Source organism: Zeus faber (assembly GCF_960531495.2).
Source record: "Zeus faber genome assembly, chromosome: 17".
Lineage (NCBI taxonomy): Eukaryota > Metazoa > Chordata > Actinopteri > Zeiformes > Zeidae > Zeus > Zeus faber.
Window position 1 is genome coordinate 14,181,817 of NC_137204.1, and position 13,780 is coordinate 14,195,596.

Sequence of the window (13,780 nt, forward strand, 5' to 3'; positions counted from 1 at the left end):
TGGGATCCTAAAGCGCTGCAAAAAGACGTACAGGACATAGCCCAACACAACACCGACTTTGAGATCATTGCCTCTGACTCCATAGATGACAAATCTTCTGCACTCAATGTTGAAGCCTCGCTGAAAGCAAGTTTTTTGGGTGGACTGGTCGAGGTGGAGGGCTCTGCTAAATACCTCTCAGATTGTAAGACTTCCAAACGCCAGGCCAGGGTGACACTCAAATATAAAGCCACCACTAAATTCCAAGAGCTGTCTATGAATCACCTTGGAAGGGGCAACGTCCAACACCCGTACGTGTTCGATAATGGAGACGCGACGCACGTCGTAACAGGAGTCCTCTATGGAGCTCAGGCCTTCTTTGTGTTCGATCGTGAGGTGTCTGACAAGGAGGATCGTCAGGAAATTGAGGGCAGTCTGAGCGTGATGATCAAGAAGATACCGACCCTGGTGATAGAAGGCCAAGGCCACTTAGAAATGAGAGACACGGACATCGCAAAAGTCGATAAATTCTCCTGCAAATTCCACGGGGACTTCTCCCTCAAGAAAAACCCTGTGTCCTTTAAGGATGCGATAGAAGTCTACCAAAGCCTTCCGGAACTACTGGGAGTGCACGGGGAGAACGCCGTCCCTCAGAAGGTCTGGTTGATGCCTCTGAAGAGTTTGGATTCGGTTGCCGCCCAACTGGTTCGTCAGATCAGTATTGGACTGGTCCTTCATGCTCAGAGCATCCTGGAGGACCTCAACGAGCTGCAAATGAGATGCAATGATGCAATAAAAAGCAGCCCTGCACAGCAATTCCCACAGATAGGCAAAAAGCTGAAGACCTTCAAAGAGCTGTGTTCCCAGTACAGGCTGGAGCTCCAGAAGATCCTGGCCAAGAAGCTCCCACTAATTCGCGGCGGCGGGGAGGAGGAGAGTGTGCTGGCGGAGATCCTGAAGAAAACACATTCTTCTCCGTTCAACAATAAAAACCTGAGTGAGTGGCTGGATTGTAAAGAGAGAGAAGTTAACATTGTAGGATCTCTCATAGACATGATGAAACACTCCAAGATGGTGACCAGTCGCAGCTCTCTGGACAGAGAGGTCCTCAGTGTGGACGCCGGGCATGCCGTCACCTTTGTGTTCACCTCACTGGAAAGTGCTGAACCCTACCTTTCAGATCTGTCAACCTACTTGGGCATCATCTCCAATCCAGATGGTGTTTTGGAAAACATGCCATTTACTAAGGATGTTGAGAAGGAACAATGGTACTTTCCAAAGGAAGTATCAGATTCAGTGAGGCAAAAGGCAAAGCTCTTCATTGACTTTGCAGAAGCCAACAAGGAGAACAAGAACACCAAGTTTCTAACTGCTGCAATGACGGATGATGCTCAGAGAGGAGCAGCGATCTTCCTCTATAAAAATGGATCCTTAGTCACTGACAACTATGAGCCTCCATCCCAAGTGGAGACTCTCGTAACCAGTGACATCACTCATAACAGTGTGACAGTGAAGATTTCTCCGCCGAGGTTTGGGTTGACTTCTGTCACCCACTACTCTGTCGAATACCGTCTCCCTGGAGAAGAAGGTTGGCATCATCAGACCGAACCTGTGGCTGCAGATGCTACAGTGTCAGGGTTGAAGGTCAACACAGAGTACCTGTTCAGGTACAGAGCCGTGTGCTTGGCCGGTCTGGGACCCACCCATGAGCCCGCCGCCTCCATTAAAACCTTCCCTGCCAGCGCTCCCCATGAACTAAAAGTAGAGTCATATTCAACTGAACTAGCAGTCAGCTGGCAGAGACCACAGGAGCTGGGACAGGGTGTGAGCATTGAGGGCTACACAGTGGAGTACGCCAAAACATCCCCTGGAGTCCAACATAAAGACCTTAAGTGGAACCACATGACGTCCAAAGTAGAGAAGGCGCTTATTTCCTCCCTGTCACCATTGACAGAGTATGCTGTGAGAGTTCGGTGTGAGTGTGGCGCAGCCGGCAGGAGCAAGGAGAGCATCGCAGCCGTAGTTTGCACAACCAAGCGGGAGTATGAACGGCTTGCCGAATTTTTCAAAAAGTCAAGCAGACTTATTACCCCTGGACCACCCTCGGTTTACAAGTTACCACTGCAGCAAAATGATATTGATATAAATGGATGCAAAAGCTACAGCTTTGGCAAAGACAGCATGAGGCGCAATCGCACCATCATGGTTCTGGGGGCCACGGGTGCCGGGAAGTCCACGCTGATCAACGGAATGATCAACTACATCCTGGGTGTCGAGTGGAAGGACGGCTTCCGCTTCAAGCTGATCAACGAGGGCCAGTCAAAGTCACAAGCCAATAGCCAGACCGCTGAAGTTACTGCGTACAAAATTAACTACCAAGACGGATTCAAAATCCCCTATTCGGTGACTATCGTCGACACGCCGGGCTTCGGGGACACTCGTGGGATAGAGCGAGACAGAGTGATCACGGAGCAAATCCGCCGACTGTTCACCTCAGCGAAGGGAGTCAGTGAGATCAACGCCGTGTGCTTCGTCACCCAGGCCTCGCTGGCCCGACTCACCCCCACCCAGAGGTACGTCTTCGACTCCGTGCTGTCCATCTTCGGCAAAGACGTGGCGGAGAACATCCGTATGCTGGTGACCTTCGCAGACGGTCAGCAGCCTCCTGTTCTCGAGGCGATCAATGCCGCCGAAGTCCCGTGTCCCAAAACAGATATCGGACTCCCGGTGCACTTCAAATTCAACAATTCTGCATTGTTTGCCGACAACAGATCCATCCATGACAGGGGTGAGTGCGAAGACTCGGATGAAGATATGGATGTAGATCACTTTGATGAAATGTTTTGGATGATGGGTGCCAAAAGCATGAAAGTGTTCTTCACCGTCTTGGACAAAATAACAACAAAGAGCTTGCAGTTAACCAAAGAGGTTCTGCAGGAGCGCAAGCAGCTGGAAGCCGCTGTGGAAGGTCTGCAGCCACAGGTCAAAGCTGGATTAGCAAAACTGGAAGAAATCCGAATGACCCAACAGAAAATTCAGGAGCATGAAGCCGACATCACTTCAAATGAAAATTTCCGTATTGAAGTTGAAATCATCAAGCCGGTTCAAACCCAGATCACAAAGAAAGGAGAGTACATCACCAACTGTCAGCAGTGCTCTGTGACGTGCCACTACCCCTGCGCTATCGCCGATGACAGCGAAAAACACGGCTGCGCCGCCATGAAAGCCGGGATTTGCACCGTGTGTCCTGGGAAATGCGTATGGAGCGTGCACTTCAACCAGAAGTACCGCTGGGAGTACGTCACCGTGAAGGAGACGCGAACTGTGGAGGAGCTGAAGGAAAAGTACGAAAAAGCCACGGAAGCAAAGCTGTCGGTGCAGGACCTGATCGAGCGGCAGGAGGAGGAGATCGCCGACCTACAGGAAGTCATCATGTCGCTGATGGAGCAGTCGGGTGAATGCATCGCGCGGCTCAAGGAGATCGCCCTGAGACCAAACCCCTTGAGCACCCCCGAGTACATCGAGCTGCTGATTGAGGGCGAAAAGTCCGAGGCCAAGCAAGGCTACCTGGCCCGCATCCAGGCCCTGGAGGCCATGAGGGAGAAGGCCATGATCATAGCCAAGGTGGCCAAGAGAGAGAAGCTGACCAGGACCGAAGAGGAGATCTACCAAAGGGGGGAGGAAAGACGACAGAAAAGAGGAATCCTGAAAAGAATAACAGATTTCTTAGGATTCTAAGAAAAGGAAAAATCCTGGAACTTGTAATAAAATATGTTGGAAGTTATACGAAGAAAGTAGTATGAAGAAAAGGCATTTGCTTATTCCCTAGTGATGTTTAACCTTAAATTCTAGGAGATAATAACAGTCATATGTTAACGGTAAACACGTCTTGCTCGTCTTTAGCACAGTTCTGTCTATTCTCTCTATTCTCCATTTTCCAGCTTAAGAGAAGGAAAAGCAGATTGTTCCGGGAAATGTAGCCACAGCTGTAGTTTAATTTGCTTTGTGTTTTACATGGAAGTTGAATTTGTGTGTTCATGGATGTCTCACTGGGCTTCTTTGGTGAAATGTGTGTTTTGATGTTGATGTGAGGCTTAAGGCTGTTGTTTAATTTGTGCTATACAGTAGAAAATAATAAGATAATAAGAAATAAACCGTACAAAAAAGGAACGCTCCTCCACAACGCTCCTCCAACAATCAGCAGTCCTCTTTGGGACTGCTGATCGTTGTTCCTGTCTCCTCAGCGGAGGCAGAGTGAAGTTTCCGCACCTGGAGACGTCTGAAGACATGAAGAAATCCGGAGACTCATAGACGCAGACCCGGCTGAACAACACCGCCATTTGCCCTGTGCATGAGGGGAAACTGGATGCGTTGGAGAGGAAACAAATCCGACAGAGCCGAGTTGAGGTTAAATGATGAACGCCTCCGGGTGTTAAGGTCATTTATTGAGATGATACTAACCATATCTGTTCAATTAAAATCAAGATTTTACATTTAATTCTTCGAAAAAGTCTATGATTTCATTCACGTAAGACTTTTCAATGTAAATGGACAGACCTATTTTGAGACAAACTGACAACAAAAAGTACGATTTAACTTTGACCTACTTAAGTAGTCCATAGTAAATTTTCGTTAAGGGGATAATCTGTGATTTGTTCACAGATTACAAGTACAGCATTAGTTGTCGTTCTAATCAAAATATTTCCATAAACATGCTTTGGGTATGTCATTTTTCCAAATTGGAAGCTATTGCATTCACTTCTACTGGAAGGCATGATTCTTATTGGTAGGTGTGTAGAGTTACCACTACAATTTGATGTTTAATATTCAATGATAAATTAAATCAATAATTGTCTCGTTCAGTGCAGCACCCCCGTTTTGATTTAATTCGGGGTAACTAATGGGTTAAATTAAGTGAATAAAGCATTAAGCGTAATTCATCAGTCTAACAAGGATTAACCGTTGAGATGAACCTCTGAATTCAACTCTTCAGGAATACCAACAGACAAACTTCTTTCAAATAAATGGATTTATTTCCTCATACTAATAAAAAAATGAAAGAATAATAAACAAATTAAAATGAAAACAAGGGGGAAAATTGATAGCTGAAACTGCACCTGTATAAAAAAGGGTTATTTTGGTCATATGGAAAATGTAATGAAAGATTAAGGGAACTGGAGCAGGATTATAACAATACAAATGATTCAAAGGTATATCAACCAATCAAGGCCTTGAAATCAAAGATAATTGATGAACTGCTAGGTGAAGTTGGAAAAAGGAAACAACTTTCTGAAACAGAACTACAATGAAGAAAGCTCGAGGGCCACTAAACTGTTAGCAAAACGTATACGTACACGACAAGTAATCAATAATATACTTGAAATCTTAAAAACCCTCACACAAGTGATCTAACATACATACCAGAGGACATAGACTAGAGAAAGTCTCATATCGATACAACAAGGATTACATACACAGCCCGCATCCGCAGTTGAAAAGGAAATGAGAGTATTTCGAAGTTCATTGGATTTGCCATCGATTGGCTATCGACAAAATGATATCCTCAAGACCGATGTTGGAATGGACACTTCTACATCATGAAATACCGCCATCATGGACTGAAGCAATAACTTCAGTCCTCCAGAAGCAAGGAAGGGATAAGGAACCCTGTGGGAATTATAGACCCATTGCAATACTAAATGTAGGCTATAAAACAGGGTTCACCAACACCTGTTTTATCAACGGGCACCAGGTCGCCCCCCAAGGACCACATGAGTCGCCCGCAGGCCCCGTTCTAAAAATAGCACAACTCACTAGTGAGCTGCGTCTAAAATTTAATTGTATTCTGTTGTTATTCTTTTTAAATCACACTTGCATTTATAGAGATTTTAAAATGGCAATATCTTAAAAACATGTTCATTATACATTTTTCTATTTAAGTTTAGGTGAACTCTGACCTACTCTAGTTCAAAGGTCAGTATTGTGCGCGCGACAAAACCAGTGGTTACAGAGAAAAAAGTGCACCGACTGCACTTTGTCTCTGTGCAGTCGGTGCTGAAAGGCAATGCTTCTGCACCTGAGACATTCGAAAGCGTTGCAGAAAAGTACTGTGAAGTCATAAACAGACTCGGGCAAGAGTTTGAGAATCGGTTTTGTGGCCTTGATCAGCTTGAGCCATGTGTGTCATTCATTTCCAATCCTTTCGTGAACGTGGACACAACATGCTTTGATGAGCAACTTAGTGCAACGTTCAACTTGGATGCTGGACAGGTGGAGTTTGAAATCGTAACATTGCAAAATGACCTCCACCTCAAAGCCCACCAGGCTGCACCAAACTTTTGGTGCCTTGTTGACACAGAGAAGTACAGTGGTGTATGCACAGCAGCTATGAAGGTTGCCAGCCTGTTTGGTTCAACCGATCTCTGCGAATCAGCGTTTTCTGACATGAACTTCATCAAGAACAAACACAGAACCCGCCTCACTGATGCACATCTGAAAGGCTCACTCACAGTTGCAGTGTCAAGTTACACATCAGATTACAGTACACTGGTGAACAGCATGCAATGCCAGTCCTCCCACTAACAAGGAAACAGATACCAGATATTGTCAGTAGCAACATGGCAGTGCCATGGCAAATTTGATTTGAAATATTGAAGAATTTAAAAGTGTGTTCATGACATGTAAGTTAGAATTTTGTTAAAAATGCTGCAGATTTGGTCATTAGTTCAAAATGTGACAAGATTTATTAAAAAATATGTAAGTTAATTTTTCTTTAACATAACATAATTGATAACTTTTTGAGACATGGTGCAACATAGTTCATGGTTTGTTAGTGGCTCGTGAAAATGGGACATTTTTCCTATGAAATATAGTGATGTAAGTGATCATCTGAAAATGTAACAGTAACTGAGATTAATAACGTTTTGCATATTGATATCTGTTTCCCACCTTGTTGTCATTGTTGATAATTGTGAGAAATCATTAACGTGATCAGTGTCTTCATATAGATGAGTATCATTAATCATTATTGATAATGTATAATTAAAGGCAAACTGAGCAAATTTGTTATTTCAGAAGAGCGTATCAAACTGGTAGCCCTTCGTATGACTCAGTACCCATGAAGTAGCTCTCAGTTTCAAAAAGGTTGGTGACCCCTGCTATAAAATATATACAACAATCATTTCTGAACGATTGTACCACTTTTGTAACAGAAGTGATAGAGGAGGATGTCAAACACACGAAAATATCAGAAGAACCCTCCATATTGTAGATCAAGCACAAAAGGACAAAACAAAGTATTGTATTACGAACTGAAATCCTGAACTCCAACAAACTGAACTGCTTTTATGCGCAGTTTGAGGCTGGTGTGGAAAGTTACAATTTTCAAGGGCCAGAAGAGTCTGCATGTAACCCCAAGAGTCTTCAAGTAGACCTCATGTTTTCTTTATATGCACTTGAATTCATATGATTAACGGCAAAATGCTAGTGCAGCTGAAAAATTGAATAACAGGAAACACCTGCCTTTAGGCAGACAGCTGAACAATTACCCAATTATACACCGCGTTCCAAATCATTATGCAAATCACATTCTTCTCTAATTTTCCTAAATCGTTGATGCAAATGCCAGTCAGTATAATTTTCAAGCCATCAACCGTTAGGGTATCATTTGAATGTTATTGAACAAACCTCAAAATGCACTGTTCCAAATTATTATGCACAACACAGTTTCAAAACATTTTATAGGTTCTAAAGAACTGAAAATGGTCATTTGTTGAATTTGCAGCATTACGAGGTCATAGTTTCTGAAATCAAAAGCTATTTCAATCAAAAACAACTTAACAGACCAAGTTACACGTTGACATAGGACCCCTTCTTTGATATCACCTTCACAATTGTTGCATCCATTGAACTTGTGAGTTTTTGGAGAGTTTCTGCTTGAATTTCTTTGCAGGACGTCAGAACAGCCTCCCAGAGCTGCTGTTTTGATGCCAACTGCCTCCCACCCTCATAGATCTTTTGCTTGAGGATGCTCCAAAGGTTCTCAATAGGGTTGAGGTCAGGGCAGGATGGGGGCCACATCGTGAGTTTCTCTCCTTTTATGCCCATAGCAGCCAAGGACACAGAGGTATTCTTTGCAGCATGAGATGGTGCATCGCGCCCTTTTCGTCATAGGTCCTAGTTCCATGCTGTGGGCGGGAGCGTGCTGTGATCTCGCGAGAAGACGGAAGCGGAAGTGAGTAGTGAGCGGAGACCCAACATGGCGGCGCCCTGCTACACTAACTAACGCCTACCGCATTAGTTAGTTACCACACCCTGGTTATTCTGATCATAATGTATGTATTCAGGATTGTATGTCAGTATGTCAGGATTTAAAATATCACTCACTCTCATCTCCACCTTCCTAATCCCCCCCCCCCCCATACTTCTCTCATCATCTCACCTCCTTAATCCCTCTCTCCTTACTTCTCCTATCACTCTCACTCTATAATGTCTTTCACTTTATGTACGTGTAATCCGGCAATGTTCTGTGTTTTTCTTTGTCTACTCGTCAGTTGTTTGTTTAGTTACGTATCCCTACAAACTTCCTACAATACTATGGCAGTGAAAAGGAATATAAAGGAGGACACCCCAGACTTATCTATGGGAAAGCTCGGGATCGGTAGTATAGCTATTGCCTTGCATGCACTGCGCCGTCACCCCCTAACTAGCTTCAATGGCACCCATTAGGTTTGTTAGTTGGAATGTGAGAGGCTTGGGCTCACCAGCTAAACGTAGCAAAATCCTAACTCACCTCACTAAGATGATCCCCAGCTTCTGTCTACTGCAAGAAACCCACCTCACTGCATCTGAGCACCTCAAAGTCAAAGCTAAATGGGTTAATCAGATGTTTTCCGCATCATACAACTCAAAAAAAAAAAAAAGAGGTGTATCTATATTGATCAATAAAAGTATCCCATATCAAAATAAAACCACAATATCAGACCCAGAAGGGCGTTTCATAATGATAAATGGGATTTTAGGTAACATCAAAATAACCATAGCTAATATTTATGGCCCCAATGAGGATGACCCAAATTTCTTTCACAATATATTTTCAAAACTTTTAGAATTTTCTGAATCAATTGTCATATTGGGAGGAGACTTCAACACAGTACTGAATCCAAACTTAGACCGCTCTCAAACCAGAAATATTTCCAAATCCTGGCGTTCGTGGGACACTATAAAACAATACATGAGTGATCTTGCTCTTGGGAATTGTTGGCGATCAAATAACCCACATTCTAGAGAATTCACATATTACTCACCACCCCACCAAAGTTTCTCTAGAATTGACCTTTTCTTAACAAGTAGCTCTGCACTGTCCAAAATCACAAATCCAGAAATCCACCTTATTGTCATTTCCGATCACGGGCCGATTAGTTTCAACCCGATAAACGGAACAAACCGGAACCCTCCCGGCAGGTGGCGGTTTAACACCTCACTTTTGACAGATAAAGAATTTAATAATTTCTTTTCAAGAGAATGGACTTCCTTCATTGAACTGAATGACTCCCCAGAAATATCACCATCCTCCATTTTATCACTGACATAACTCCATCATTTAATACTTGAGTCTTCCTAAGTCGGTGCAATGTCGTTACGCTTTGGGGCATGTGGGGGCCCTCCTGATCTGCCGGGGCTCCACATTTGGGTGGCTGCCCGGGCGGCTCTGGGGACATCCGTGGTGCGTGGGCCGGTGTTCTTGGGGGATCCCGGGGCCCCACGGGGGAGTTGGGTGGTGTGGGGGGTGGCGCCTGCTCCTTTGCCTGAGTTGAGTTGGCCTGTCTCCGGGGGTGGTGGGGGGAGACTTGCTCCCGGGGAGTTACTGCAGCTGGCGTCCTTGTGTGGGTTCTGGGGGTCGGGCTGGGGGTGGGGGGAGTGGATCGCTGGTTCGGGTCTCGGGTCCCGTGGTCGGTGGGTCGGTGCGCCGTGGGGGTTGCCTGGCCCGTGGGGGGGGGGGGGGTGGCCCGTCGTGCCGGGGCTGGTTGGGCGTTCCATCTGGGCCTGTCAACCTGAGTCCTGAACCTGGCTGGCTGTGGTAGGCGCGGGGCTCACCATGTGGCCTCCTTCGTGGGTGGCGGTCTCCTGTCATCCCACCGGGGGGCCGGGGTACCTGCCCTCCGACGCTCTCGGTGCGCGGGGTGCTCGTCGCTGGGGGGTCGGGTTGTGGGTGGGGGTGCTGTCTGCTGCCCTCAGTTCTGAAGTCCGCATGCTCAGCGGCTGGGGGCTGACCAGGGGCCTGATGTGGGCGCGGAGCTGCCCGACATGGCGGAGGCGCATGGTGGAGGCGCATGGCGGACGCACTGCGCCCTTGGCTGATTGCTGTGGGTTGGCTGCCACCAGGTACGGGAGGTGGGCGCACTGGGGCGCGTTTGGGCCCGGGGGGGGGGGGATCGATCCGGTCACAACTCGCCTATCTCTCCCAGTGCCAAAACTCCTACTCAGCACATACACCACACAATAGACCGAGGGCTTGCGGGATGGCTGGGTGCAGGCTATGCGGGTGGGGATGCGGCGGGCAGCTGCCATCTCGTCCGTTCCAATGGGCACTTGCTGCTACGTATATGGTCACTTAGCACTCACGCCGGGCGGGGCGCCTGGTCGGCTGCGGTGGGTCTTGCCGGCCCGCCCATGGGGCGGGCGACTCGGGCGGAGTGTCGGTCTGTCACCGTGGGGCCAGGATCCGGGCCCGCGGTCCGAGCCTTGCGCCCGTGGCCCGGGTTCTGTGCAGGCGGCTGCGTGTTGTGCCTGCGCCCGGGGGTTGGTTGTATGTGTGCGCCCCTGGGGTGCAGGGCCTCCTCGTGCTCCCTGGGACTTGGTCATGCTCCTCGGGCTGGGCGCGGGAATTGCTCCACGGCCCTCTGGCTTCTTTGGGGGCCCGGGGGTCTTCCGTGGCCGCAGGGCGGGGTACCCGGGGATCTCCTGCAGCCGGGGGTTGTCTGCGGGGCTGTGGAGTTCGGGGGGGCTTCAGGGCCCCTTGCGCTGCCTGGAGGCGCCGCAACATAATACCAACCTTCTACATCAGTACCAATGGGGATAAGTCATGTACACTCACGAGGACATCTTACACACACACACACACACACACACACACACATGCACGCCTGCTTTGAGTGCACCCCAGCAACCGGGGGTGCTTTCCTCTCCTTTCCTCCCTTATTTACTGCCATAACTTTGACAGTAAGAGGCCACGGGTCCAGTTTTCCTGGACCTAACTGGACCTTGTTCAGTTTTTCAATACATGTCATCCAAGGTTCATGTTTTTGTGTAAATGTTGTTTGTTTCTATGTTTATTTGTCTCATCGTGGTGATTCTCCCCCTCTTGGAGTAGTGATCAGTTGTTTTAGATCCAAACATGATGAATAGTTCTCCAAAGAGAGGGGTTGGTGGTGGCTCTCCATAACCAAAACTGTGCTCTTGTCATTCTACAGGGCATCCACAGGACAGAGTTATTGCTGCAGTTCTTGATGATTTAAGAATTAATAAAGAATTGCATTGCAGGTGGAGAACTTGAACCCCTCTTGCAGACTAACTCTGTCCTGGATGCAAATGGCATGCAAATACTCTGTGTTGTATGCCCAGCATGCTGACAGCACAGGTTGAAAAAAAAAAAAAAAAAAAAAAAAAAAAAAAGAGATGGTGCATGCAGGAAGATGATTTTGCTACGGAAGGCACGGTTCTTCTTTTTGTACCATGGAAGAAAGTAGTCAGCCAGAAACTCTATATACTTTGCCGAGGTCATTTTCACACCTTCAGGGACCCTAAAGGGGCCAAGCAGCTCTCTCCCCATGACTCCGCCACCTCCTCGCTGACGAGGCAGCCTTGTTGGGACATGGTGGCCACCCACCAACCATCCACTACTCCATCCATCTGGACCATCCAGGGTTGCATGACACTCATCAGTGAACAAGACTGTTTGAAAATGAGTCTTCATGTATTTCGGGGCCCATTGCAACCGTTTCTGCTCGTCAGCATTGCTCAGGGGTGGCCCAATAGTAGGTTTATGCACAACTGCAAGCCTCTGGAGAATCCTACACCTTGAGGTTCGCAGGACTCCAAAGGCACCATCAGCATCAAATACCTGTTTGCTGCTTTGTAACGGCATTTTCGCAGCTGCTCTCCTAATTCGATGAATTTGTCTGACAGAAACCTTCCTCATCATGCCTTTATCTGCACCAACCCGTCTGTGCTCTGAATCACAAATCAAATCTCTTCAAAGAACGATGATCACGCTTAAGTTTACGTGAAATATCTAATGTTTTCATACCTTGTCCAAGGCATTGAACTATTTGACGCTTTTTGGCAGCAGAGAGATTCTTTTTCTTTCCCATGTTGCCTGAAACCTAATTATGTGGAAGTCCTTCTGAAGTCGTTTTCCTTTAATTGGGCTCACCTGGCAAACTAATTATCACAGGTGTCTGAGATTGATTTCAGTGATCCAAAGAGCCCTGAGACACAATACCATCCATGAGTTTAATTGAAAAACAACAAATTAAACGTTTAGGACACTTAAATCCAATTTGCATAATAATTTGGAACGTGGTGTAACGCTGTGTCATGCTTAGATACTGAGAGTAACAAGGAGGAGTCAGGTACGGCGCCACACAATAGAGTGTGTTGACATACATTGTGATAAGACAAAAAATGTTCCGGGGAACATAAATTGTTTGTATTTTGTACCACCATCAGATGATTTTATTCCCTCCCCCCTCGGGATGGGACTGGTGGTCTTGGCTCACGGACGGCGGCTGGCGCCCGTGGCTCCTCCGCGCCGGGGCCATCATCGCGGTCAGCCCTTTGGTCCTATCATGTTGTATTGTTCCCCTCGTTCGGTCAGTTCGTTATGTATGTGACAAATAAACCTCTTAAATCTTTAATCTTGAATATATTAGTCAGCATCGATGCGGAAAAAACATTCAACCGGGTTTAATTGTAAATTTCTATATCCAGTGTTCAATTCGGATTCAGCAGTAAATCAATAAAATGCATAAAGACATCTCATTATATCAGCAGTCCACTGCTAGAAGTAAAATAAATGGAAACCTGACTGGCAAATGGTCAAGTAGGCAAGGATGTTGTTTATCACCCACTCTATTTTCTCTCTTTATAGAGCCTTTCGGCACAAGCAATTTATCAAAATAAGGAAATTAGGGGAGTTGTGGTAAATGGCATGGAACATAAAATAGGACTTTATGCTGATGACGTCATAGCCTTCCTTGAACAACTGAACCGAATAGATCACTTCCTAGTACTGGTGAAACTACGAGAAACATACGGAAACCATTGGGGATACAGAATCAATATTTGAAAAACACAGATATGCAGGAATTGTTTCATTTCAAATATCTTGGGGCTGCCATCACTGAAGGACTATCTGAACTATACAAAGCAAACGGTAACAGGATGAATCATACCTCGGCTTCTTTATTTATTCCAGTCACCACCAATAGAGGTCCCCCAAACACAATCTGTGACCTGGGACAGGATAATAATCAAAATGTATTTGGAGAGGCAAAAAGCCGAGGGTGGGGTATGATACTCTCCAGCTACCAAAAGATAGATGGAGTACGGGTCTCCAAAAACTGAAAGAATACTTTTATGCTGCCCGGTTAAGATACATTGTAAGTTGGTGCGAATCGGATGACACAGCAGAGTTGAAAGAAATGGAGAAAGGACTTTGGAAAACATCCAATCCAGAATATTATTGGAGAAAAAGAAGCATAAAGAAAATGTAAAATCATATGGACTCAAATTACATTGT

The 13,780-nt window shown here is 46.2% G+C and overlaps 1 protein-coding gene across 1 annotated transcript in view; it reads left to right on the forward strand.

Annotated features, from left to right (window-relative positions):
* LOC307243549 (uncharacterized protein) overlaps positions 1–4,471 on the forward strand; it is a 6,778-nt gene extending 2,307 nt beyond the window's left edge. Inside the window, exon 3 of the mRNA XM_080018384.1 lies at positions 1–4,471. This exon is cut by the window's left edge and continues 11 nt beyond it. Within this exon, the coding sequence (XP_079874510.1) occupies positions 1–3,717 (3,717 nt within the window). The 3' untranslated portion in view covers positions 3,718–4,471.
* The last annotated feature ends 9,309 nt before the right edge of the window (positions 4,472–13,780 follow it).